Genomic DNA, 26,958 nt, shown 5'->3' with positions numbered 1-26,958 from the left:
AGCTACTGCTGTGCAGGTTTGAGTCCCCTAGCTGACTGCATATTTTTCTGTGAAATACCAACATATTAAGATCTAAGTAAATAAAAAGATAAATCACTGGGGAATTGCCAAGACTGCTGTGTATAGAAGTGGCTTTGTACCTGTGATCACAAGGTTGCTGCATCCAATCCTGTGACTTGCAGAGCAGTTTCACTGTTGGGCTATTAAGCAATATCCTTAATCCCCAATTGCTCCAGGGATACTGCCTTACGCTGTTCTTTCATCTCTGCTTATACATCACATTGGATAAAAGCGTCGGAGAAATGAAATGTATAGTGTAGCGCTTTTGTCTTATTGTCCACCTGATGCCCCTTGCACTGGGTGTGTGGAGTTTGCGTGCTCTTCTTCCCGTGTAGCACACATGTGTTCTAGGTACTCCAGTTTCCTCCTGTAGTTCAAAGACATGTAGTTAGGCTAACAAGCTCTGTGCCTTATGCCCTAACACCCCCCTCCTCCCGCGAACCTGATCAGGATAAATGGTTAGAAGATGGATGGTTGAATGGATGGATGGATGAATGGATGAATGAATGGATGAATGGATGACCAGACGAATGAACATATTATTGCTATTATATACAGGGATGCACATAAGTGATGAACAAGTACACATTTGCCTTGTAAAGCAAGACGTGCGGTAATATATTGTCATAACATCGTAAATGGGTACTTATTTACTGTGCATCTGCACTGTTACAAGAAACTGCCAAGGATTTCAACCTTTATATGGCAAATGCGCACTTGCATACCAGGTATGCGCATCCCTGATCGTCTAGTAATTTCTCAGAAAAGATTCTTTATTGGTATACTCCTCCTTTAACACTATTGCATTCAGGCCAAAAAACAAATTTGCAAATATTTTCTTTTAGAAAATCTGTAATTAATATTTGGTTGCTGTGGGAAACTGGGTATCATTATTATTTGCATGCAGAAAGACTCTTGCCAAAATTAAGCATTTTCGTGTTTCAGATGGCCAGTTACCTCCCATCCACTTATTACTGCTTTCATTACCAGAGTGCATTGGCAATTACCCCTGCCACAGCTTGCAGCCCCCCTCCTAATGCCCTCCCAAGTTTAAATTCCTGACACAGTACTCTGGTGGGATGCATTCTCAGAACCCTGGGGTGGGGGGCTCATACACCATCTGCTGTCTCTCACAGTGTGGTGTTGATGTACAGTGATTGGATGCACTGGGTGCTGGCCCCTCCCCCTCCCCCTCCCCACCCTCCCCTGACGTGAGACCTGGCTCTGGAGCAGGGCCTCAGGGTCTAGGGGCCTAGTTGCCTGTAATTACAGCCAGTCATGCAAATCAGCCATGTGACTGATTCAGAAATACAATTGTATATGGCCACACACTAATGAATGAGCTGGCCTGCTACAATCATGTACTTATATATTCATACTCCTATATATAAGTTCAAAATATAATATAATATAATATAATATAATATAATATGAACATACCTGAATCTCTTATTTTCTGTATATGCTGATGTGTTTATTGATTTTTTTCTCCAAACAATACAAAGTGTAAGAGTGTACCTCCTTTATCCCAGCGCTGTGGTAGTGCAGGATTCCTGAACAGAGGCCCAGCTCAGTTCTTAAGCCACTGGCCTACATTTCTAGCTGCACCTCCCTGAATAACAAGTTACACGCGCACCTTGTGGAAGCCTCAACCTCCTATGCAGCTCTTTCCTGATTTGAATCTATACCATGGCAAGAGATAAGGTCAGGGCCTAGAGAGGCGGGAAGATGGATGAATTACTTTGGGTACCAGACTTGGAGCTTAATGCATGTGTTGTTATGGGCAGACAGAGCCAAGCCAATGTGCAGTCTGTGGACTGTGAGAGTGGCTGAAAGTGACTCTGGCTTGTTGATGTAAGAGGTTGGACTGAAACATTAGCATTGCCAAAATGATACACCCTGCTGGACACAGAGCCCCCCCAATGCTCACTCAAATCTGTTAACCCAGTCATGTGAAATTTAGCATCAGTGATCAAATTTTGCAGAAAACAGAGGGATCAGTCAGGATTTATATTTCAAAAGTTTGTACTTAATATTAAATATACTAGTACTCACAGAGGTGGTAATGATAAATAATATTCGTCTCTTCTCTTAGTGTAACTTAATGTAAGAGTAAGTTGACCACACTCATTTCCTCTTATGGCACATCAGCCACTCCTTATTCTTTATGTGTCATGATTTCACTGTAATAATATGTTTGTTTTGGCCCAACCTCTCAAGTTATATATGTGTCCATTGACTGGTTTGAGGAACAAAATTGACACTGAAGTCAACGTAAGTTGGGCTTGTTTTAAATTTCCATTCAGTCTGAGGTTATAGGGGTTTAGCATGATGGCCTTTCTGGGACGGAGGTCTTACAGTAGGTGGCATGTGGGCTCCATGCTGTACAAACACTGCTCTCCTGTGATGCCTGTAATGTCCCCACTTTTTCTTCTGCTTTAAAATGAATCTCTAATCTGCTGGCTTGTACACACATTCCTCATCTTAGGAAAAAAAGAAAAACATTGTGCCAGCAGGTTGTTGAATTGCAGCCCAGTGCCTGTTTGTGTTTTGTGACTAGATCCAGCAAAGTGCCAGCGCTGTGGCCAACTGAACTTTGTCCCCGACTGCTTTGTGTTTGCCATGGTGTGGCTAGGTGGTCACTTTGATAGCAGGAGCTACATTGTGCAGGTTACCTTCCTTTAAGCTCCACATAGTATCCAACTAACTCCCCTAAAGGAAGTCACTCCTTGGGAAACTGGTCTTAGCGAGTAATTCTGAAAAAGTAATTTTTCTACAAGACAGTGGAAGGGAGCAGCGTTGCACAGTGCTGGGTGAGAATATTGGTGCATTTTTTCATGCTTTGCTTTATTTCTTTCGAAATTTTGAACTTCTTTCTCAAAATGAGTTTTTAAACTTACATGGTAAAATTAAAGGAGGAACGGGAGCAGGTGCAGGAGGAGAGGAGTATATTAAGGGAGCTGTAGGAGAGAATGGAATGCTGCTCAATGCTAATGCTATAGAGGCTGGCTTTTCCCTGCCTGGGAGAACCCCCCCCCCCCACCCTAAGCAGCCAGAGTGACTCTTTTGATCTGCACTGTGTTACATCCCCCCAGTGTGTAGTCAGACTCTGGGTGGGGGATTTTTAAGCCACTCCTCTTGCCTCGCCTTGCACCTCTCCTCCTCCTCCTCCCCCTCACTCCCCTCCCCAGTGCCACCATCCTGCAAGCACCATTGGTGGCTCCTTCCTTTACTTCCTCCTTTACCTCCTTTACCTCTGTCCTGCTCCTGCCTCTGGTTGTCCAAAATGACTGATCTGTGCTCTCTGCTGTGCTTCAAATACAGGTAGGAGAGGGCTAGCTGGTCTGCTTAGCTGGGCCTCGAAGCTGAATCTGAGCTTCACATTGCCCATCTTTCTTGTTTCGTCACCTTGAAAGTCTGTCCTTAGGTGTTACTTAATCGGTTTAAATTTTAAATGTTGTCATGTTGTTGGTATTTTTTTGGAAACTTTTCAGAGGTGCTGTTGCTAAATTATATCAAAGTCAAAATATGCATTTTAGAATTAGTTTTTTTTGTCATTAATGTGTACTCTGTATGTAAATGAAAACATGTATGTGTCTACTGAAATATGAAATGTCTTAGAAATTGAATTTTTTGTTTCTTTTTTAAACAAAAAAGATACTATCGCCATTCCTATGATGCTGAACTTTTGTAAAGGAGGTGGTGGTACAGACTTTTGAATGTGGTAAGAGGATAGTACAGACTTTCGGGTGTGTTGTTTGGGTGATACAGATTTATGGATGTGAAAATAGGTGGTTTAGACTTTTGTATGAGATGAGAGGGTGATACAGACTTTTGTATGAGATGAGAGGGTGATACAGACTTTTGTATGAGATGAGAGGGTGATACAGACTTTTGTATGAGATGAGAGGATGATACAGACTTTTGTATGAGATGAGAGGGTGATACAGATTTAAGGATGAGATGAGAGGGTGGTACAGACTTTTGTATGAGATGAGAGGGTGTTACAGATGTATGGATGAGTTGAGAGTGAGGTACACTCTGCGATTCTACGAGTAGGCAGCTTTGCAGTTCTGATTTGTTATTAACACACTGATTTGTTATTGTTATTCTTGATTCCTAGGAGGTTCTTCCAGACGGCTCACTTCTACGTGGAAGATTGCAGCTCACCTCGTGTGGTGGTCCATGAAAGCACCCCTGTTATCACCATCCCAGGTGAGCTGTTCTCACCTTTCATTTTCATAAGCTACTCTCCCTGGCCTTCATAAGTGTTTTCTGTTGTTACCTCTTCAGTTGTATGTAAGTTCAAATTCTTGAGTAAATGTTTTCACTTGAGAACATAAAATATTTTCTTATGCCAGACTTTCCTGATTCATTATACAAGCTTCACTATGGCTTCACTTCACGTGGCAAATGTCTTATCGACCAGGAGGGCATTCCCTAGACTGTTATTAGCATGTGTCTAGGTCATCTGGCTTAATTTGCTTCAGTCAATATGACAAATTCACACAAATCTGCATCCACCATTTTTTCAACACAAAACAATAAATTGAGGTTCATACATAAGATTTTAAATGCAAACAATTGTAATGATTCATCTCTAGGGGTGGCAGGGGTGGTGGGGGTTTGGCTCGTTGGTTGTACCATCTCCTAATAAGTTTCCTGTAGATACTCCGGATTACCCCTGCAGGCCTAAGACATGCTGCTGAATTAGTGTGTATCTCTAAACTGCATGCATGTGTATGTGCTCTGTGATGGTTTGGCATCCAGTCCAAGGTGTACTCTTGCCTTGTGACCTATGCTGCCTGGGACAGGTTCCAGATGACCCTGTCCTGGGTAAGTAGTTGGGAGATGGATGAATTGTCTGTAATTTTATCATAATTAGTTTCTGCACTGCAAGTTCCTCAGTTCTTGACCGTTTTTCATGAACCTCAAAGCTCCATTGAAATGATGTCAGGCAGTCAATAAGAAGACATTTACAATCTCTAGACAACAGGATGTGTTGGTGACTGTCTGTTTTATGGCTGGGGGATGCTTTAGTTGAAGAACAATGCTGCTGTTATTGATCCTCCATCTGGTTAGGTTTTATTGCTCTTTGCATTACCCTTGAAAATAATTGAGTACCTTTTGTATGGAGTCAATAGGAAAATTATTATGATACCATATTGTGCAAATGCACATAACAATAATCATTTTATGGTTCTCCGTATGCAGGAATGTATTGGCTCACAAGTCATTCCCCAATTTGATTCTAATAACTGAGGGGTTCTGGATGGAGTGTCACTATGAAAACAATGAATCGTGTCTCTCCACTTGTGCTTAATGGGGTATGGTCTCAAACCGCACTAACGTACTTTACCCTCCATTATCACTCTGTAGGATTAATGGGCACCTACATTGTGACTTTGGTATTGACCTTTGATATTTAAGGATACATATGGGATGATATGCTTCCTGTTAGGGAGTGTGTGTGCTTTGGTTTAACACTTGGCAGTTCATTTCTGCAGAAGGTTCATGTGAAGGCTATTCTGAAGAACTGGCCGTCCCTCCAAGATTGTCCAGACACTCAACACTGGCATACTCACACTCATTAAGAAAGCAGCAGCAAGTGTAAAGGACGTATGGCTCGTAGGATTATGGGAAACTGACCAGCAGTAATTAATTTCTATTTCATACTCGTCCCTTGTTGGTAAATTTCAGCGGATGGGTTTGATTTAAAAAAAAAAAAAGCTGTCAGTCACCCAATAAGATCTTATCATCAGCTCAAATTGTCATCTTATTTTAAATTAGCCTCCTGTCCATTGCTATTTTCCCCAGTGTAATATTACAGACCATTGGCCCTCCCACATGTGCTTATCTATCATTTTTATGTGTTGTTAATTTGGTCTTGTTTTCTCATGATAACTGGTTTGGAGACACCAAACAGAAATTATACAGTTATGTACTATCTCCTCTGATGAACTGTTGAATTTTAATTTGAAGTGTAACTATCAGTATATAATTTAATCAGAGACAAATATCGGTTGAACGAAATTCTTTGTCAGCCTTGTGCAGGATGTGTGTTTTGAATCCAATTATATTTTGTTTTGCCTTATTACTTTGGAATTGGCTTTTCAAGGTATTATAATTTCTTTACCAAGAAATTATGATTTCACACAATCTTTAGCTGTTTAAAAATTAATCCATTTGTTGTTCAAATTATTCACTTTTGTGGTTTTTTTGAGACCAACTGTGTTCCCCTGGTTCTGAAGATGACACAATTTTTATAGGGGGATGTTTAAGACAGGAATGTGAATTTGATTGGTGTTTGAAGCAGTGCGGAGGTGATATGAGAAGCTTTGCCTGTCGGTCTGTGTGTGGAGGTCTCAGGGTACCTGACTGACACAGCAAGCAGTCACATATTGTGATGCAATAAATTCAAATCTGTTTGTTTGTGCACGTTTGGACATCTATAGGTATCTTTCAGTGTTTGTTTCTAACTGCGTTTATATTGTGAAACCAAGAAATATGTATATGCTTGCTTATTTGTGTTTGTGTGTGTGTGTGTGTGTGTGTGTGAGCGTGTATCTGTTCACGTGTAGCCTTGTATGTGTGTACGTTTGTGCTTGATTATGGGTACACACGTGTGCATTCTACACAGCTATATGCTTTCATGTAAATATGTATCCATGCAAACATAAAAGTATTACTATTTGTTCATATGTGTATGTGTGTGTGTGTGTGTTTTATGTGCCTTTCTGAGTGTGCCCTCCATGTCTTTATTTGTTTTCATTTCATTCTATATTACTGTGTAGGATGGGGCCCTACAGGCCTGTAGGGCTGTGAGACAATGAACGCAATGAATCTTGGCCACCTTATCCAACAGCAATGGGGCTGCTGATAGTGCAGATAATTGTCTTCCCTAATCTTCTAGTAAAGGTCTCTGTGGACCTGGATCTTCTCAATGCTGTGGTCACACCTAACTCTTTTCATTCTGGGCCGAATGTAAATATTAATGTGGTTGCTAATACTGTGATTACGGAGTATGGTTACAAGAAATAACATTAAATGGCAACCGAGCTCTTTACAATAATGATGTGAGCAGTGCAGTGGTTAAAATGGCATCTAACATCTAGCATGTGACATGCAACCTCTCTGATATGCTCCACTAAAAGCAACACAGTACAATAGCGCAGACAGTCTCCAAGGTTGTGGTTTAATGCTGGGTTGGAACTCATCTACAATCAGAGTATAGACATCATTATGAATTCTGAAAGATGCCAATCTGCTTCTCTTTTTACTAAGAGCCAAGATTTCAATCTCATTTAAGCCATAATAATGTTTCTTTTCTTCAACGCATAAGGTTATAAAAATAAAATTAAAATTAATTTAAAAACTATTCACGGACTGGCCTGAATCATTTATGGGGATTACCTCACCAACGTGTGAGATATGAAATGTGTGTTTGTATATTTGTCTTAGCGAAATATTTTACAAATAAATAACAATGAAAACATCATCAGGGCACAGCGTTTGCTTCTTGGTCATTAGACTTTACGCATTTTAAGTGCATTTTAAGCACATTTTAAGCTTCACTGGATCTGGTGACGTCTTTATTCCAGATGACATGGACGCCATTCCGGTTAAGCAGTTCCTGAAGCATGTCATGGAGCTGTACTCAAATAATCAGCATGGCTTCTCAGAAGAGTTTGAGGTGAGCATTTGATCCTGGTTTACCTCTCGATTGATCGGGATATTGACAGTGAATCTGGATGCATTAACAGACTTCACCTGGTAGAGTGGGGAGCATATTTATTACCCCCATGCGAATGGCTTTGGCTCTTGATTCCTCTGCTGCTTAGAGCCAGATCAAGGAGTCAGACGGATGGCTGGCCGGCATGTGCTAAATCTGCCCGTGACTGTCTGCGCACACGTGTGCATGTGTGTGTTTTCGCTAATGGTGGGAGCAGATGGCTATGGAAGCAGGCTATTACGTTACTCATTTAGGCTCCTCTCCTGGCTGGTTGCTTTGGCCTGAATGTTGAGTCACATCAGGCAGGTTCATGCGCATGACAAATATTTACCTCTAGAGAGCTTGGCTGTAATTGGGGTCATCCAACGTGAAGCAAAAAAATATATAGATTATTTATGAGTCCTGTGGGCAATTCCATTGATCACAGCTGCGTCTCTGCTGTGATCAAACAGAAATTGATTATCCCCTAGCTTAGTCTTTGTGCTCTGCTATTGTTTATGGCATACCATTAGGTTTTTATAGATATGGGCAGGATGCATCTGGCCTTGTGGGATATGACACTGATGGCTCTTATTACAAGTCCAGGTCTCTGCCATATGAGTCACTGCATTGTAGATTCCTCAAATATTATGACATATTTTTATTTGCTCGATTTACCCAGTTCCAGATATACGTCCCTTCAGTTCTTCTCACTGCACTTAAATGACAGGACTCAGCAGCAATCTGCAGTTGTCAGTTTAATTGTGTGATTCAGAAGAGACGGAAGACGCTTCTGACGGCTTGTCCATCAGATGGCGAAGCGCCAGATTAGCCGACAGAGCCGGTGGATGCAGAAGGTGTTTCCTGGGTATAACTGAGTATAGCAGGCTTTCTGCTCAGCATAACTGGTCCTGAGGCTTAGTGGACAGTGGTGAATAATACCAAATTTGCACTGGCAGCTGTTTGGAAGTTCATTTTATACATGGGTCATGTATCTGTGACCCCCCCCCCCCCCCACCCCCGCACTGCTCTTTCCAGCTCAACACTTGTTATTTATCATGTGTGTGTCTTCTTATGTGTAAATATAAGTATAACAATGTTTCTTTATTAAAATCCTTAAGTAACATCTATAATATTTAATACAGCAGCCAGGAAATGTGCAATAAATTCACCGCAGTGATCAGTAAACATTACGCAAAGTTCACAAAAAAAAAAGAGGCGTATCGAACATATTGAAGCAGATGATTCTGAGATTTTCTATGCAGTGTGTAATGAACTCATAGGGTCTGTAAACGGCATCTGTCTCCAGAAAGCAGACAGCTGCCTGCCGCATGATGTGTGAATTGCCAGGGACAAAGCAAGTATCAGTGCACAGGGCGGAGTAAAAGCAGATGGGCCTGGAACAGAACCCTGGGTCTCCTCACTTCCATCCAGTCAGTGGTCCACAGTGTGTATTGTGCCACTGTGCATTTCCCAGCAAACCTTTTTTTTTTTTTGCATTAAATCTACAATAATATACCAAAGACATTAATGGGCAATCTCCAGCTGTCCAAATTGGTCTAAATGTTTCTAGTTGCTGTTTTTTATATCCATATTGGCTGTGCTTGGCATTAGAGAGCTGCGAGAATTAGCCAGAGGGTCATGTCCTGCTCTGCTCATTGCTTTGTGCTAGAGGGTTGAGGAGTGTCTCAGCAGGATTTTGCGTACCTGCCATTTCTCTCCTCTCTGCTTCTCCTAGGCGGTCCAGCACTGCACATCTGACATGAAGATTACAGCGGAGCATTCCAACCACCCCGACAACAAGCACAAGAACAGATACATCAACATCATTGCCTGTAAGTGGGCTGGCGCCCGTTTCATAGACTTGGGGAAGAAATCATTCTCGCATCCACAGGAGTTTCACGTAGGCATCCTTCTGAAGGCTGTCTGTGTTTTTTTCCCCACTGGGTGAAACATGTTGCTTTCTTCTGTGCTTCCTGATTTTGACGCAGATGATCATAGCAGGGTGAAGCTCCGCCCCCTAGCAGGGAAGGATGCCAAACACAGCGACTATATCAATGCCAACTATGTGGATGTAAGTTACTGTAGGATTTATTAAATTCATGCATCTTCTATGCTTTGCAATGTTGGACCATATAAATGAATCTGTACCATCTCTATTATCCCCAGGGCTACAATAAGACTAAGGCATACATTGCTGCCCAGGGTCCATTAAAGTCCACCTTTGAAGACTTTTGGAGGATGATATGGGAACAAAATACAGGCATCGTCGTCATGATCACAAACCTTGTTGAGAAGGGAAGAGTAAGTGGCCCATTTCCTTAAATGCAGAATATCCTGAGGCTCGGATGCGGCTGTGATCCCTGTATTTTGAGGAGCCGCTTTTTCTCGGCTTCGTGCCCACGGTTATAAGATGACTGACCGGTGCTGAGGGCGATGCTCCCAGAGAGGTCCGCTGAGATTGGCAGGTACGCTACAGAGCTGACTGGCCGACGTGACATTGCAATGCTGATAACTATTGTTATGCTCTTCCACTGCCTTTCAGAGGAAATGTGATCAGTACTGGCCCATGGAGAACAGCGAGGAGTATGGGAACATTGTGGTCACGCTGAAGAGCACTAATGTTCACGCCTGCTATACAGTGCGACAGTTCCTCCTGAGAAACACGAAAGCTAAGAAGGTGTGTGTGTGTGTGTCCACCTCTTCCAGGGCTCCACCTTGCGCTTTAGGTTCACATGCCCGGTTTATATGTCATTTGTGCAGTTTAATTTCAGTTGAAATGCATTATATTTTAACCTGCTTATTTAAAGAGGTATGCTGTGCCAGTGTGGTACAGCTGAGACCAGTTCTCTAAGACCCAACAGCAACAGTGTGGTGATACCTCCCGGGTTCAAATTGCCTCTTGATCAGTGAAAAATTGCCACCCACACCTGGCAGCCAGTGTTAAATCTACCAGCTCCTTTTCTCAGGAATTTTTTTAGACTGTTTGTAAAGCAATACGTCTTTACCTGTTAAATAATAACCACTGTTGAGGTTAGTTTTGAGGTTTTGCGGACACGCCACACAACACACCATAATTCACCTTTTAGATAGAGTCTCCGTTTTCTGTTGTTTGGAGAGAAAAAAAATGCAATTTCATCTCAGGGCCAGAGGGGACCAGCGAAGGGGAGAGAGAACGAGCGCATCGTGATGCAGTACCACTACACGCAGTGGCCTGACATGGGGGTGCCGGAGTACGCCCTGCCAGTGCTCACCTTCATCAGCAGGTCCTCAGCAGCACAGAAGGCAGAGCAGGGCCCAGTGGTGGTTCACTGCAGGTAGGAGGCTCTTTGGGAGCCAGAGAGCACCATTAGAGGCATGCTGGGAGATGAATGGTGGCGTTCTCCTGCCAGTGCAGCTACGGTGGCCCGAAGGCCATACAGTTCTTTCAGACTTGAAATGTATTCCTCCACACCATTAAATAGGCTGCTTATTTTGAGCTGACACTGCTGGTGTCACATTTGGGTCTTGCGTGTATTTCTTCCATTGTGTTACTTATGTAACCAGGATGCCTTCTGTTTGTATTAAGGGATACTACATTGAAAATGCGTGCATGCATTGTGAAATATCTCCTGCTTTTTGCTGTCTGTGAGGCTCTCCGTTTCTCTTCTAGTGCTGGAGTGGGCCGAACAGGGACATATATCGTGATTGACAGCATGCTCAAGCAGATAAAGGATAAAGGCACAGTCAATATTCTCGGATTCCTAAAACACATCCGCATGCAGCGCAACTACTTGGTCCAGACAGAGGTGCTGCATTTATTGTTTACATACACATTTCACTATATATATAAACCCTTATGTCCAGGGGCATAATATGGCTTCATCCTTCCCCCTAATAAACAGACTGTCGCATTTAAATGATTAAATTGTGTCCCCCCCATCTTGCACTCTCACCTACGCCTATGCTTGTGTCTAAACACCCTGTTTCGCAGTGCCCTGTGTTTTGCCCTCTGAAGGTTGGTTTCCACCTCCTGCAGGCACATTCCTTCATGGACATCCATACATCTTGTACCACTGCAGCTGGCCACTGCGTACTTTGATGCCAGTGCTGGGGGTGGCACTGTAGGGTAGCACTGTAGGGCAAAGCTGCTCATAAGTCACATGGATATTATACTAAAAATAAGTATTTTTCTAAAACCGCACGTTATCTACTAACAGTATGCAAGGACACTGATATGTGGCTTTGCATTTATGAATATATTTTATTTTAGTTAAAAGCTTCTGGGAGTCTTTACATTTCCGTAGTGAGGAAACAGAAATGTCGGTATTGCTGGAGTTCCTCAGTCAGCCATCTTTCGAATCCACTAGCCTTGTTTCCTTTCAGTCTGATTATAGAGGCTACAAAAGGTATTTATGTACAATCTTCGGTCCAGCTCTTTTCTGGCTTGCTGGTGCTTTTCGCCTGCCCAGCGAATGATCGTGACGCGTTTTTGTCACTGGATGGACCGTCCACATTATTCCAATTTTCAAATGGTCGATGACTTTACAAGCAGCCCCCAAATGAGTCCTTCGTGCCTGACCTCTGTGACAAAAATGACGTCACAACAGCTGCCCGCACCGCGGCACATTCACAGTAGGTGGACACCTGCTCTGAGTTCTGTGAAAACCACCCCTTGTCACATGCTGCTTTTATGTTGCACCGTGCTGCTTGGGGGATATAATTTTAAAATAGACGCATGTGCGTCTTTAGTTGCCTGCATTTGTGTGCCTGTCAGCATGCATTTTATAGAGAATGAAAGTTCTATTTTGAAATAATTTCATTACCCCATAATAATAGGAACCCTGTGCCTTGTATTATTTTTTTAAACTGTTCTGAAAGGCAGAAATATGCATTTTCAAAGCCATTACATGCTCTTGTTTCAAGTGATCCCCAGGCTCTCTTCTTGATAAATGACGCTACTGATATTTAGTATCGCTACTTTCTTTGCATAAACACTAACTAAAGTTTGCTAAATGAGATTCCTCAAGCTCCCACTGCTTCCGTAATGGATAGAAGCAGCCTGTCAGGTCAGAGGTTTCCTGCAGCCCGCTGCTGATTCTCCGCGGCTTCTCCTGTATAGGAGCAGTACGTCTTCATCCACGACGTCTTGCTGGAAGCCGTTCTGGGCAAAGAGACAGAGGTGCCAGTCTGTCAGCTCCACAGCTACGTCAACAGCATCCTGACGCCGAGCTTGACTGGCAGGACTCGGCTGGAGAAGCAGTTTAAGGTAGGGGCCTTCATGGAGGGGGGGGGGGCACTGGTAACATTCCTTCTCCACTTGTTCAGCCTGTCTATTTAACTTATCACGAATGTCAGTGTTAATATGGTGCAATGACAGAATGGGTTCTGTTTGAGCTGGACACCCTGGATATCAATGTGAAAATAATAAAATGAGAAAACCAGAACAAGCAGGAGGCACATGCCTTGGCTTCATTCTAGCTCCACCGTAAAGTTCCCTGCTTCCCAACTTTGCCATGCGCTGATCAGAAAATGTCCGTTTTGAAGGCACCCTTAATTGACCATTAATTCCTGCGCTTAAGTCTCTGTGATCCAGCAGCAGCTGCAGGCAAAATCCTCCTGCTGTCGCGGAGGATTGCGCTTCGGTGCTTTTTCAATACAGGATTTTTAATTGAATCCCTTTCCTCACTAAGAGTCTATCCTTCCCTCTCCTGGGATGCAGGGAATGCACGTATGGAGAGCTCCTCATCTCATCTCGCCCGGCTCTTTCAGCTGCAGGCTGAGCAATCCAGGACATGTAATTAAACTGCATCTCTAACTAAGGTTTGACCTGGCCAATCACCAAAACCACAAATATTAAATTTCTAGCTGTTAAGGGAAAACACACAATACAAGGCTAGCTAGCATAGGTCCCTGTAAAATGTCTTTTATACCATTTCAGCTCAAAGGAAGCACTTTCCAATGTCAGGCATTTGATCTTAGATGTTATATATTGACATCCCCCCATCTCCTGCTGCACAGAAAGGATCATTTCTGCATGAGCATACCATGAATTATATGATTAAAACTAACAGCACACACCATCCTTTGCACTCCTTAAAGACCTAATTGATTTTCACTTTCAGTGTGGAGATGCCCTCGGGAATTCGTCAGAGTTTTGCTCCTTAAATAGACGTTAATGCCCATTCACTTGATTTGCCTTAGCCTTCAAGATCCTGAAGCTCTAGCTGTCAAAACATGACTTGTCATAGATTAGCTGTGCTGAGAAGCACGTTTCCCAAACCAGCCCTGAAAAAGTGAACAGCATGAGGGAAGATTCTGCGTCAAAGTTCCCAGCCCTCATACAGGTGTCACGTGGGCGTAGCTTGTCACAGCTTATTCACGTGGCGCTGCTCTCTTTGTCACTGTCACAGCTGCTGACGCAATGCAATTCTCGCTACGTGGACTGCTTCAGTGCGCAGAAGGACTGCAACAAGGAGAAGAACCGCAACTCCTCTGTGGTGCCCTGTAGGTATCAGCTACCATCCTTTGCTTAATTCCCATAGTTTGCATTTATCCATTTATGGTTCTTGTATCACTAAAGCTTTAGTATTACAGTCAATGCTGCTAAAATGCGACTAATGCATTCCTGAAATATCTCACTTTCACAAAAATTGCATGCAAAAATACACACATTCAATGGAAAAATAGAGCAAAGAGAACGCAGCTCCAAAACTTAACATGCCAAACAAAATAAATTTCATAACAAAATGGCCAGTAATGTTATTATAGTGTAATGTCTGGCAAGAAAGGAGGGGAATTGCTTAAATGGTAAATAACACTTTTTTATTAATCCTTAAATGGACAAACAGAAGCACCAAACTACCGCCACACAGTTAGGCACACACATGGTGGGTAGTTTGGACAACAGCTAAAAACATGTGAGCATCGGACAGGGTTCACGCATGACACAGGCAAGGGCTCACATGACAATTGAAAACACAATAAGTTTTTATAATTACACAAACAATACTATGTGCTATTTACACATTTTCCCAGCATGTCCTGCACTGTTACTGGGCTCCGCTATACATAGCATCTCTCCCCAACAACGTTATGCATTTTAAATAAGAAATAATATTACTTTAATAAATTATATCATAAACACCTTCTAAGGGTCTTATGGGTCTCAAAAGAATTTCCTAGTAACTGCTTCGACCAAATGTGCTGAGTAGTGAACCACAGTCACCATGCAGTCGGGCATGCACACAGCACAGCTACAACAGTTATGGTATGTGGAGACGCACAGAAGGCAACATGGCTATTGACAGTCTACAAAAAGCAAAGTGAATTAAAAAGGTTGCTGTGTGTTTTTATATAATTTGTCAAATATTTTTTAGACTTCTATAATTTAAGACTTTGACCTGTGCAATGCGAGGATTGCACTGAAAAAAACTGGCTCAAAAGAATAATTTGTTCACAAATTGGACATCACTATGACATCACATCAAGTGGACATCACAATGACATCACATCAAGTGGACATCACTATGGTTCACTTAGTTGTTTTTGCATGCAAGTAGTATTTCTTACTAAGACCATATTGCGTTGTACTTCATGTAGTGCTTATCTCTCCAACTGAAAATCGTGCAAATACAAATATCATGTTGTTCTGGACTTAGCTACTAATATATCAGTCATGTTAAAACTGATTCACAGTGTGATATCACACATTGTAGCTGGACTGACTATAATATGTCTACCATGCCTAAGGTAGAACAACACCAACACGGACGTTTGCATGATTTAAAATAATGCAGTAAATGATGCTGAATGAAGCTGTTTCCCCCCAACCCCTCCCAACCAGCTGAACGAGCACGGGTGGGTCTGGTGCCAGTTCCTGGGATGAAAGGCAGTGATTACATCAATGCCTCCTACATAATGGTATGGCCGTCCTTCAGCTATGTCCGATATGCTGGATGGACTGTGTTTAGGGCACCATTATTCATCTGTGGCCCTAAAGAATGTCTTACTTAAAGCCCTATAAACCAAGACATGTCACAGTAAAATGCTTTATAATTCATTCAGTTTAACTAATACTGGTAGACTCTAAGCACTGATACACTTCAGCAGAAAATGGCACGATAAATAATTTTCTGTTTATAAGTCATAAAATGGTTACCTTTTTTAGTAAGGGTTATGTGTCACTGAGGGTCATTTTTTATCAGGATTTTTATCACCATGATATTTGATTCTGACTCGTATCCTTTGAAACCTTGTTAAAAAAATAGCATGCATTGTTACTCATGAAATAGAAATAATAATTTGATAGATGCTGATGTTTCGGATTGTTATATGTAGTAACTTATAAGGAGCAGAATGTTAGCTTTACTGGAAAAAACACAATACAGTGGAAACTGCATATAGTGATCACAGTTATAGCGATTGACTGCTTATATGGATCAAAAAGCTTGGGACAGAATGCAAATACTGTTTAAATAATTTGCATACAATAATCAAGAAGTCCACTTACAATGTTCATTTTGGGGGTTTTATACATAACAGCATACGGAACAATTAAACTACGATAAATTTATTGTTTTTTACTTTTCTGTCGGCAACCCATCTGCTTCTGGCTAACTATCTGCTGTATGCACAGAAAACATGATGGGGAAAAAAGTAATTTTCTCTCAATGTCTATCAAAAAATATAGACTCATCAAAGCTTACAGTATGATAAACTGCCAAAAATGAGCCAACGAGATGCAGTAGTGAAACTACAATAAGCTATATTTTATATACAGTACTGTATTATAGCATATTTGAGTTAAACTGTTGAGTGATTTAATTTGTACAGTACTGTAATTTGAAAAGGGTTTTAAACAGAGTCAATGAAATTCACTAAAGAGTGATGCTGTCTGTTCTATTACCTTATATTCATGTAATAAATACACAAATGTCAACTCGATAGAAATCTGCCTGACACATAAAGAAAGAAATAAAAAAGAAGGTTATAATGATCAATTTCACCCAGATGGAAATGATCACTATATCCGGTTTCTACTGTATGTTCATAAGATTATATTCATAAGATATCAGAGTGGTTTTTAGTGAATTATTTTTACAAACATTTTTACTAAAAACATTTGTACAAATGGTTATATCCTGAAGTAATTTGTATGTCACATTATTAATAATTCAATCAAGCCTCTAATTAATTATGACATAAAACCTGCATACACTTGCTGCCAGTACAAGTAGATAAGGTACAAGTTTGTAGCACATTTATGAAAAATGCATTATCTAACCCATTTCAGGGCTACTACAGAAGTAACGAGTTTATCATCACCCAACATCCCTTGCCCCACACGACAAAGGACTTCTGGAGGATGATCTGGGACCACAATGCACAGATCATTGCAATGCTCCCTGACAACCAGGGTTTGGTGAGAACAATGCCAGCATTGCAGTAATCATTTTAGCTGCTCAAGTTTCAAGAAAGAGTTTCTCTGACTGTTTGAGTTCTTCCTCTCAGTCTCACTCTGTTTCTAAGATATTCTTCTATTTCCAGCTATTGTCTATTGCAAATTGACTGCGAGGAAGAGTGACTTGCATTCATGTTCTTTTCCTGACACTCCACATCAGAGTTAGTTTTCTTGCTGGAGTGATTGATTTTTCAGTCTGCAAGCCAAGTGCACTGGAGTATTGAGCTCTGAAAGAGTTTTCTCTCGCATGGCACTGCTGGATCCACTTAGGCTGAGGACGAGTTTGTGTACTGGCCGAGTAGAGAGGAGGCCATGAACTGCGAGGCTTTCACCGTCACGCTCATCAGCAAGGACCGACTGTGCCTCTCCAATGAAGAGCAGATCATCATCCATGACTTCATCCTGGAAGCTACGCAGGTACACCTAAGAATGACCTTGTATTTCTCCAAAGCTCACTTTTCCTCCCACTTAGCCAGTACCGATTATCATGTGACATTGTTTCTATAGCCAATGTACAGTCAGCCATCGTGCATTCGCGCTTCGTGATTCGCGAATTCACAGATCCACGAAAATTACATGTACATGTTTCCTTTACATATATTATTGAATTGTACCTTGGTTACGTATATGACTTCTGTCAATAAGTTTACAGCCCCATTCGTTTACTCATTTTACTTTACTGTGAATGGAAAAGAAAATGGCAGCCAATGCTGTGTTCTATGAATCAGTAGGGGTAACATTAGTATACTGTACGGTAAATGTGCTCGTGTGACAAATATCTGTTAGGCGATACTGCACTCTATTTTTACATTAAACATTTGTTTTTTTTTAAAAGGTAATGTATTAAGCTAACTTTTAAATGAAATTAAAGTGTTCTGGGAGCATGATTGGGGTCATATTTTGCAGACAGCTTACTCTACAAAGAGCAAGTTGAGGGAGGCGTAAAGACAATTTCCCCACGGGGATCAATAAAAGCATCAATTATTATTATTATTATTATTATTATTATTATTTAGGGTTTAAACTATAGCACATATTGGCAGTTTTTGTAACTAGCAAACATCGAGAATCCTCCTCTTTCGCAGCGGGTTCTGGAACGTAACCTCGCGAATCTCCGAGGTCTGACTGTACTTCATTCTCCCTTCACCCCCTGACATTTTCATATCAACCACTGTGGATTCATTTGCACAACAGGCTCAGTAAACAGTAATTGTTGTATTTGGTGGACGCTAAAATGTATTGCTAAATTATATTCATTACTCTCTGGCATCAATTTGCCTTACCTTCAGGATGACTATGTGCTGGAGGTACGCCATTATCAGTGTCCTAAATGGCCCAATCCAGATGCCCCGATCAGCAGCACTTTTGAGCTCATCAATGTCATCAAAGAGGAGGCCATGGCTCGAGATGGACCAACCATAGTGCATGATGAGTGAGTGGCTAACCTGTTCCATCCCTGCTTCCTGCAACAATGTTGGGGTCAAACTGAATTAGTGTAATCTATTTTACAGTCACAAGTACTTATGGATGTTAAATAATGCTCACTGCTTACTTTCTTGCATTCAGTTCTATACTCTGGGAATGCCGGCTTGCTTTTGAGGGGATGGTTTCTACTACAACATTAAGCTATTCAAGGGCTCCCTGAGTGGCTTAGTGAAGATAAAGGTTTCTTTGTGAGCTTAGGTTTCTTTGTGAGCTTAGATTTCCTACTACACCCCCAACCGGGGACTGAGTCCCAGTTTGTGTTATGTCATCTTCCAGTTCTGATGGGGAGTTTCTTCAAGGGCAAAACATAGCTGGCTTATGTTATCCTTTTGTCCCGGAATTTCTATCAGAGAAGACATTGGAATATATTCATCTGAGTATGAAGGTTTTAGACATCAGTGTCTTGCTCCCTCTAGTGGCACCTCAAGGTAGCTGACCCGATATTATTTATGCTCTGTGCAGATTTGGGGCAGTTTCAGCTGGAATGCTGTGTGCCCTCACCACTTTATCACAGCAGATGGAGAATGAGAGTGCTGTTGATGTCTACCAGGTGGCCAAAATGATCAACCTCATGCGACCTGGAGTTTTCACAGACATTGTGAGTGAAGCGTGTCCTCTAAGTGTTTCTGTTCATATTTAAACACAATTTTATACAAGTGTAGTTAATGTTATTATGTTGATGAAAATAGCCAGTAGCTTTTATAGCAGTAGCAGTTCAGTTCACCTCAATTCCACAATATTGTGTCTAATTGTTATTGAAAGGAGAGGAAAAGATATGTCATGTCTAAAATTAAATGTATTAATTGAGTATTTAAGTTTACTTGCTTATTAGGTAGTAGTACACCATGTATTAGTATTTTTTGATAAAATTAAAAAGGAAGTAGTGTTACTAATGAGATCATAGCTTTATTGTTTGGTTACACTTTAACCTCATTTTTCCTATTTATCCCTTTTATCCCATTTTAGGAACAGTACCAGTACCTTTACAAGGCTGTGCTCAGCTTGGTCAGCACCCATGAAAACGGGATGGCTCCCATGTCCATGGACAGAAACGGCACTGTGGTGATTGTTGACGAATCAGACCCTGCGGAAAGCATGGAGTCTCTGGTTTAATGACCGCTAGGTGCAAAAAGGCACTTAATTTGTACAACTTCATGGACTTGGCAGACTTTTTGAGGCCTTTTTTGCCAGACTCATGGTTAAATAAATAACCTGATTACTTTTTTACACTGAAAGAAGTTTTTTATATTTATTTTTGCCATTTTTGTCTTAATGTTATTCTACTGAGCATTTGCACCAGTTTTAAGTTCCCCCAATGAAACACAGTTCTCACTAGTTTGCACTATATTGTCAGTGTTACTGCCTTGTTACAATCCAATTGACAATATTGATTATTGAGCCCCAATTTGACATTCCATGGCAATTCTTCACTCAATTGTTATTGATTGATTCTTCTGTGAGAAGGAATAGTACAGACAATGTAGTTCTCAGCAGTTATCTTATCTATGTAACATATATAGACCGAATTACCAGGTCATAGCTGACAGCATTTAAAAGTGACAGTTTGTTTTTGTATATGACAGCAATGTTTACTTATTTAACTTTATTATACCAATTTATTAAGACACGCAAGGAATAAATATTTTGCATCTTATATATATTTTTTCAAAATCCACTTAATCCATAATTATTTCTATTCATAATACATGATATCTCCTCAATTTAATATCTTTTAATTCATCCAGATATTCCTGAAGGTTTGCCCTCTGAAAGTAAAAGACATGCTGCAGTTTGTTTGAAGCATGGCTTACGCTCGTCATTTTGCAGTTGAGTCTTATTTAATATTACTTGTGGCCATTGAGACAGCAAAGTGCCCGGAGTATGTGGTAATTTTTTGGAGAATATCTATATTACAGAAACTGGGCAAATATTCATAGAACACATTTCATAGGTATACATCATAGTGACCATTTGTTCTATGCTGAAAAATCACTATGGAGTGACGTGATCCAGTTTGTTAGATTCAACATTTTTCCCATCTTTGCTATATTTTACTCAGTTTTTATTTTATATTTCATGGTTTGATCTGAGGTGGTTTGGTTTGTGGCTTATTATATAAATATCTATTTTTTTTCCTCAGCAGACAAACAGGTTAAATTATTTGGTGTATCCCCTGCACTGTTTGTACTGTGAGGACTAATTTCATTTCTTGAAATGGTCCAAGGGTAAAACTGCTACAAGTATTGCTGTTTGTGTTTAACGATGCCTCATTTTTCTCTATCTGGCTTCTCACTTTTGCCTATACAAAGAGTCTAATCTAAGTCTTTGTCCTGTTAGATACATAGTGGAACAATACAAGTTTAATTAAAAAGAAATCTTTCATTCATCATATAGCTGCCTTGGTAATACTGTTATTGTGATGAAAAACATACACTGAAGAAAAAAATAATATATTTTACCAAAGATATAAAAGGGAGCTTTTTTTAGTTTTCTCTAGCTATGTTTTTCTATTCATGGATAAAAAAAAAAACCCAGCTGACATATACTATTACATATATCTTGTTGTAACATTGCTGTGACATGCCTTTATGTTGTTACAATGTTGAAGCAACAGTGTCAGAATATTTCTGCTAGCTGAGACAAATATTTTGGATGGTTCATTCAATTGCTTTAAATAAAATGCATTTTACCTTTTTTGGCATTCTTGTTTCCACAACATCTCATTCTCATTTCATGCTAAAAGTAGAAAACTGCTTTGACATCTTCGTACTTCCTTTGTTGCACTCTAAGGTTTATTTTTTATTTACTTGTCATTTAAGCCACAAGAAGTTACACATGAAGCTAAAATTGTGAATAAAAATATATTTTTTACTCTTGACAAGAATTGACAGGCAAACCTTCATTGAGAAAAAGAAACACACACATTTTGAATCATTTATTTATCGTGAGGACCTGTAGTACATTTCTAACTTTCAAACAAAACAATATTGGTTATAATGTATTGCACCCTTTTTTGGTCATTTTATTTTATAATAAAATGTATTTTGTTGCCTGGTATTCTAAAAATGAATGTCAGTAAGTAATTCACAACCTTTTATCATTTGGGCCAACGGTCTGGTTTTTATATTAACACTGTGCTGCAATTGTGTTGCATCTACTTTGTTGACTATTTTTCATTTTTTTCCGAAGTAAACTTATGGATAAATAATTCCCTAATATTTTGTTAATAACACCAATATACGTATAATTTAAAAATATGTATATATTTTACTGGTTATACCCATCCTATGAACTTTGAAGCATTGTTGTATAGTTTTAAGAATCAAAAAATTTAATATGGATAATTCATTTTTTTTAACCATTACTTCATTGTGTTCAAAGTGGACCTGATGAAGCAGATTTTTTTATGGTGTCTCCATATTCAACATTCCAAAAACCAGACACCTTCTTCGTATTCCCTTTACCTCATGTCCAATCTTTTCTTCTGGTTTTCATTTTTTAATTCTTCAGTTATACTCAGTTGTCAGTCTGTGTGCAATAGAAATGTAAGCCACTGAATCAGTTTGTCTCAACAACCCACTTTTAAGAGATTGGGTAATGCCTCTTTTTTTAACTTGGATAAAGGGAAAAGGTTTTGTTGAAAGCTATATTGAATCATTCTATTATAGTGTTATTTAATATGTAAATTGTATTGCTATACATATAATAAAATATGGGTTTTGATGTACTTTATGTAATTCTTGTGTGGTCTGTGATTTGTTTTTTTTTTAAGTAGAAAAGGCACAGATTTTGGATTCTGTAGTTATGAAGGTGATTTTAAAAAGCTGTTATTCTTTAAATTCATATTATATATTACTATGTATGTTTTTTTTAACTTGAGGATAGATCAGGTTTCACAATAAGCTATGTTAGGTTAACCACTGAAGACTGAAGGTAACCAGTAGCCAATAGTAGTGAGGCAGTGTCCGCAAGCTGAAAACTTAATTTGAGCAGTTTCCTAATTCCAGGCATCAATGACTCCATGCTGCTCATCACTTCATTAGTGAATTAATTGTTTGGGTAAAATATCACAATCTCTGCCTGTTAGGAATAAATCATTTTTTCATAATGACATCAAAGAGCCAATATGTGGAAACCCCAGCCACCAGGGGTCAGTCAGCATTTCCTTCCACTGCCAAAGAGGAAGTTTATCTACATGAACAAAAAGTAGTGTCGTCACCACTTGTGCAGACAGACAGTTGTATGATGAGTGTTTGTAGCTTAATCGTCAATAAAAGTCTAGGAATTCAATTTTAGATTGTAAGGCAGGGGGTGGCATGGACATTCTTGGCTGTGACGAAGTTATGGGATTAACACACTCATTCAGGTCACCTGCCCCTCATTCCAGATCATTATATAACAATGAGTTATGTTTTCACTCAATCCCAGAAAATGTGTCCAAAGCCTGAAAGCCCAAATCTAGGTTTTGTTCTCCATAGTGTTTTCTCTCCACTGCTCCCTTCTGTTTTTGTTAAACCTGCTTCTGCGGCTTCCTGTTTCACTGAGATGACAGAGGCCAAATTCCCCAAGTCGTTCATCAACATGGGAGTAGAGAGTAGAATGACAAGAGACAACAGTGTGTCGACCTTCATAAATCAGGCAATGGCTAGAAAAAATATCTATGGACTCGGAAATACCTAAATACCTAAATGTCCCCCACAATGTAATGAAAACCCATTTTTTGACATTGGGGGGATCATTTATCAGGTCCCCACAAAGATCTGTGAATGCAATCAAAAAATTAAAAATGCCAAAACTCTCGTATTTGTTTGATTACTTATAGTTAAGGTTAGGGCTGGGTAGGGGTTGTCATGTTGTGATTAGAGTTTTCCCCATAGAAATGAATGGAGAGTCCCCACAAAGATATAATTATACACCTGTGTGTGTGTGTGTGTGTAAACACACTACAGTTCAAAGGTTTGGGGTCACTTAGATATTTCCTTGCTTTTAAAAAAGCAAGTTTTTTTGTCCATTAAAATACATCAGATTGATCAGAAATACTGTGTAGACATTGTTAATGTAAATGACTATCATAGCTGGAAACGGCTGTTTTTTAATGGAATATCTATATAGCTGTACAGAAGCCCATTATCAGCAACAATGGAATGTTGTTTGCTAATGGAAGTTTATCATTTTAAAAGGTTAGTTGATCATTTGAAAACCCTTTTGCAATTATGTTAGCACAGACGAAAATTGTTGTGCTGATTAAAGAAGCAATAAAACTGGCCTTCTCTGGACTAGTTGAGTATCTGGAGTATCAGCAATTGTAGGTTCGACTGCAACCTGAAAATAGTCAGAAACAAAGAACTTTCTTCTGAAACTCGTCAGTCTATTGTTGTTCTGAGAAATGAAGGCTATTCCATGCAAGAAATTGCCAGGAAACTGAAGACCTCATACAATGCTGTGTACTACTCCCTTCACAGAGCAGCGCAAACTGGCTCTAACCACAACAAAAAGAGGAGAGGGAGGCCCTGGTGCACAACTGAGTAAGAGTTTAAATATATTAGAGTGTACAGTTTGAGAAACCAGCGGTACCCAAGGATTCCCTGAAGTGACACAGTACCGAAGGAGTCCAGTCTTCGTCTCATGTCACTGGACAGGGTCCATGTCTCACAGCCATAGAGAAAGACAGGGAGCACCAGGACTCTAAAGACTTGGACCTTTGTCCTCTTGCAAAGATATTGGGAATGCCACACACCCCTTTCCAGCGACCTCATGACCCCCCATGCTCTTCCAATCCGTCTGCTGCCTGAAGTCACCAGCGACCTGAATATCGCTGCCACGGTAGGTAAATCTCTCGACAAGGTTCAACATTATCCCCGCAGACAGACACACTACTGCCTGGATCTTGGTCTTTATCCAGGACACCTTCAATCACAGACACTCAGACTCCTCGCTCAGTCTCTTGAGAGCCCCAATCAGAGCCTCTATTGACTCAGCTAAAGATCAGTAAATCTTTCTTCACCAACGGACACCCCACAGCTGCTGGACCCCACGACCCTGCCCAACACACAGTCCATACAAGCATTGAACAGAGTAGGAACAAGGCCACACTACTGGCGAACCCTAGAATCAACTGGGAAGAATGCAGAGGTTCCCTTTCCACTCTGCACAGCATTCACAGTACCAGTGTATAAGCCGGCCATGACGTCCAGCAGTTTTGGGGGGATCCCGGGAAGTCTCAAGATGTTCCACAGGGCAACTCGATCAACTGAGTCTAACGCTTTATGAAAATCGACAAAGGCTGCAAAGAACCTCTGCCGATATTTGTGCTTGCGCTGATGAGAACCCTCAGTGCAAGTATACGGTTGTTGGTTAACTTTTTAGGTATAAAACCAGACTGATCTGTTCGCTGACAGGTATGTGATCACGGATCCTGTTATGGATGACCCTAACAAGGACCTTACCCAGCACTGAAAGCAGTGAGAAAGCATTGAGTCCAGAAAAAGACTACAAGTCCCGTTTCCTAACCCCACAGCTCGGTGCATTAACAACAGAGTTTACCCCGGTGAACGAGAGGGCTGTTTCACTGCGCCTTCGGGTCGGGGATAGGTCTCTGACTGACATCTGCGCTTATGCACCGAATGTCAGTTCAGAGTACCCGGCCTTCTTGGATTCCCTTAGCGGTATGCTATTTGGCGTGCCGCGGGGGGATTCCATCGTTTTGCTGGGGGACTTCAACACTCACGTGGGCAATGACAGTGTGACCTGGAAGGGGGTGATTGGGAGGAACGGCCTCCCTGATCTGAATCTGAGTGGTGTTCTGTTATTGGACTTCTGTGCAATGCATGGTTTGTCCATAACGAACACCATGTTCGAGCATAAGGGTGTCCATAAGTGAACATGTTACGAACATGCCCGGGGCTACAGGTCGATGATCGATTTCATAATCGTATCATCTGATCTGCGGCCTTCCGTCTTGGACACTCGGGTAAAGAGAGGGGCAGAGCTGTCAACTGATCACCACCTGGTGATGAGTTGGCTCAGGTAGCGGGGAGGAAGCCGGTCAGACCTGGTAGGCCCAAGCGCATAGTGAGGGTCTGCTGGGAACGTCTGGCAGAGGCTCCTGTTCACCAGAGCTTTAACCCGTGCCTCCGGCAGAATTCAAACTGCATGCCGGGGGAGGTTGGGGACATTGAGTCTGAATGGACACTGTTCCGGAACCTCCATTGTGGAAGCGGCCGTACGGAGCTGTGGCTGCAGGGTGGTCGGTGCCAGTCGTGGCGGTAACCCCCGTACCCAATGGTGGACACCAGAGGTGAGGGGGGCCGTGAAGCTGAAGAAGGAGGCTTACCGGGAATTATTAGCCCGGGGGTCTCCGGAGGCAGCTGACGGGTACCGGCGGGCCAGGCGGAACGCAGCTCGGGCGGTCGCAGAACCAAAAACCCGGACGTGGGAGGAGTTCGATGAGGCCATGGAAAGTGACTTTCGGTCGGCCTCAAAAAGGTTCTGGCAAACCATCCGGAGTATCAGGAGGGGGAAGCAGCTCCTGGTTCCTACTATTTATAGTGGGGGGGGTGCTGTTGACCTCACCTGGGGACATCACCTGGAGGTGGAAGGAATACTTTGAGGATCTCCTCAACCCTGCCTCAGATACATCTACGCACACTGCCTTTGAGACATCTGAGGGCACAGAGCCCAAGGGTGCTGGGGGGGGGGGCTTGCACATCACTGGGGCTGAGGTGGCCAGGGTGGTTAAAGAGCTCCGTGGTGGCCAGGCCCTGGGGGTGGACGAGATCCGCCCGGAGTACCTGAAGGCTCTGGATGTTGTGGGGCTGTCGTGGCTGACACGCCTTCTCAACAGTGCGTGGAGGTCAGGGACAGTGCCACTGGATTGGCAGACGGGGGTGGTGGTCCCCTTATTTAAGAAGGGGGACCGGAGGGTGTGTTCCAAATGCAGGGGGTTCACACTTCTCAGCCTCCCTGGGAAAGTCTATTCCGGGGTACTGGAGAGGAGGGTGAGATCGATAGTCGAATTTCGAATTCAGGAGGAATAATGCGGTTTTCGTCCTGGACATGGAACACTGGACCAGCTTTATACCCTTGCAAGGGTACTGGAGGGGGCCTGGGAGTTTGCCTATCCAGTCTATATGTGTTTTGTGGATTTGGAAAAGGCTTACGACCGGGTTCCCCGAGGTGCTCTGTGGGGGGTGCTTCGGGAGTATGGGGTCCAGGGTCCGCTGTTGTGGGCGATTCGGCCCCTGTATGAACGGAGCAGAAG

General features: G+C 41.6%; 1 protein-coding gene across 4 annotated transcripts in view; it reads left to right on the top strand.

The window, feature by feature from the left end:
* Positions 1-22,430, top strand: part of LOC111842311 (receptor-type tyrosine-protein phosphatase gamma-like) — a 155,637-nt gene extending 133,207 nt beyond the window's left edge. For 3 of the 4 annotated variants that reach the window (XM_023808790.2, XM_072712905.1, XM_072712906.1), the window contains 16 exons: positions 4,184-4,275; positions 7,662-7,753; positions 9,510-9,606; positions 9,763-9,845; positions 9,941-10,075; positions 10,317-10,451; positions 10,916-11,088; positions 11,424-11,559; positions 12,873-13,019; positions 14,164-14,257; positions 15,597-15,673; positions 17,046-17,174; positions 17,484-17,630; positions 18,503-18,645; positions 19,161-19,296; positions 19,665-22,430. In XM_023808790.2, coding sequence (XP_023664558.2) covers positions 4,184-4,275; positions 7,662-7,753; positions 9,510-9,606; positions 9,763-9,845; positions 9,941-10,075; positions 10,317-10,451; positions 10,916-11,088; positions 11,424-11,559; positions 12,873-13,019; positions 14,164-14,257; positions 15,597-15,673; positions 17,046-17,174; positions 17,484-17,630; positions 18,503-18,645; positions 19,161-19,296; positions 19,665-19,811 — 1,963 coding nt within the window. In that variant the 3' untranslated portion in view covers positions 19,812-22,430. The remainder of the gene's footprint in view (positions 1-4,183; positions 4,276-7,661; positions 7,754-9,509; positions 9,607-9,762; positions 9,846-9,940; positions 10,076-10,316; positions 10,452-10,915; positions 11,089-11,423; positions 11,560-12,872; positions 13,020-14,163; positions 14,258-15,596; positions 15,674-17,045; positions 17,175-17,483; positions 17,631-18,502; positions 18,646-19,160; positions 19,297-19,664) is intronic. The other variant, XM_023808791.2, reaches the window with a different exon arrangement.
* The last annotated feature ends 4,528 nt before the right edge of the window (positions 22,431-26,958 follow it).

This window comes from Paramormyrops kingsleyae, chromosome 6 (assembly GCF_048594095.1).
Source record: "Paramormyrops kingsleyae isolate MSU_618 chromosome 6, PKINGS_0.4, whole genome shotgun sequence".
Taxonomy (NCBI): Eukaryota; Metazoa; Chordata; class Actinopteri; order Osteoglossiformes; family Mormyridae; genus Paramormyrops; species Paramormyrops kingsleyae.
Note: the sequence above shows the minus strand (reverse complement) of the source record. Positions and strands in the feature narration are given on the sequence as shown.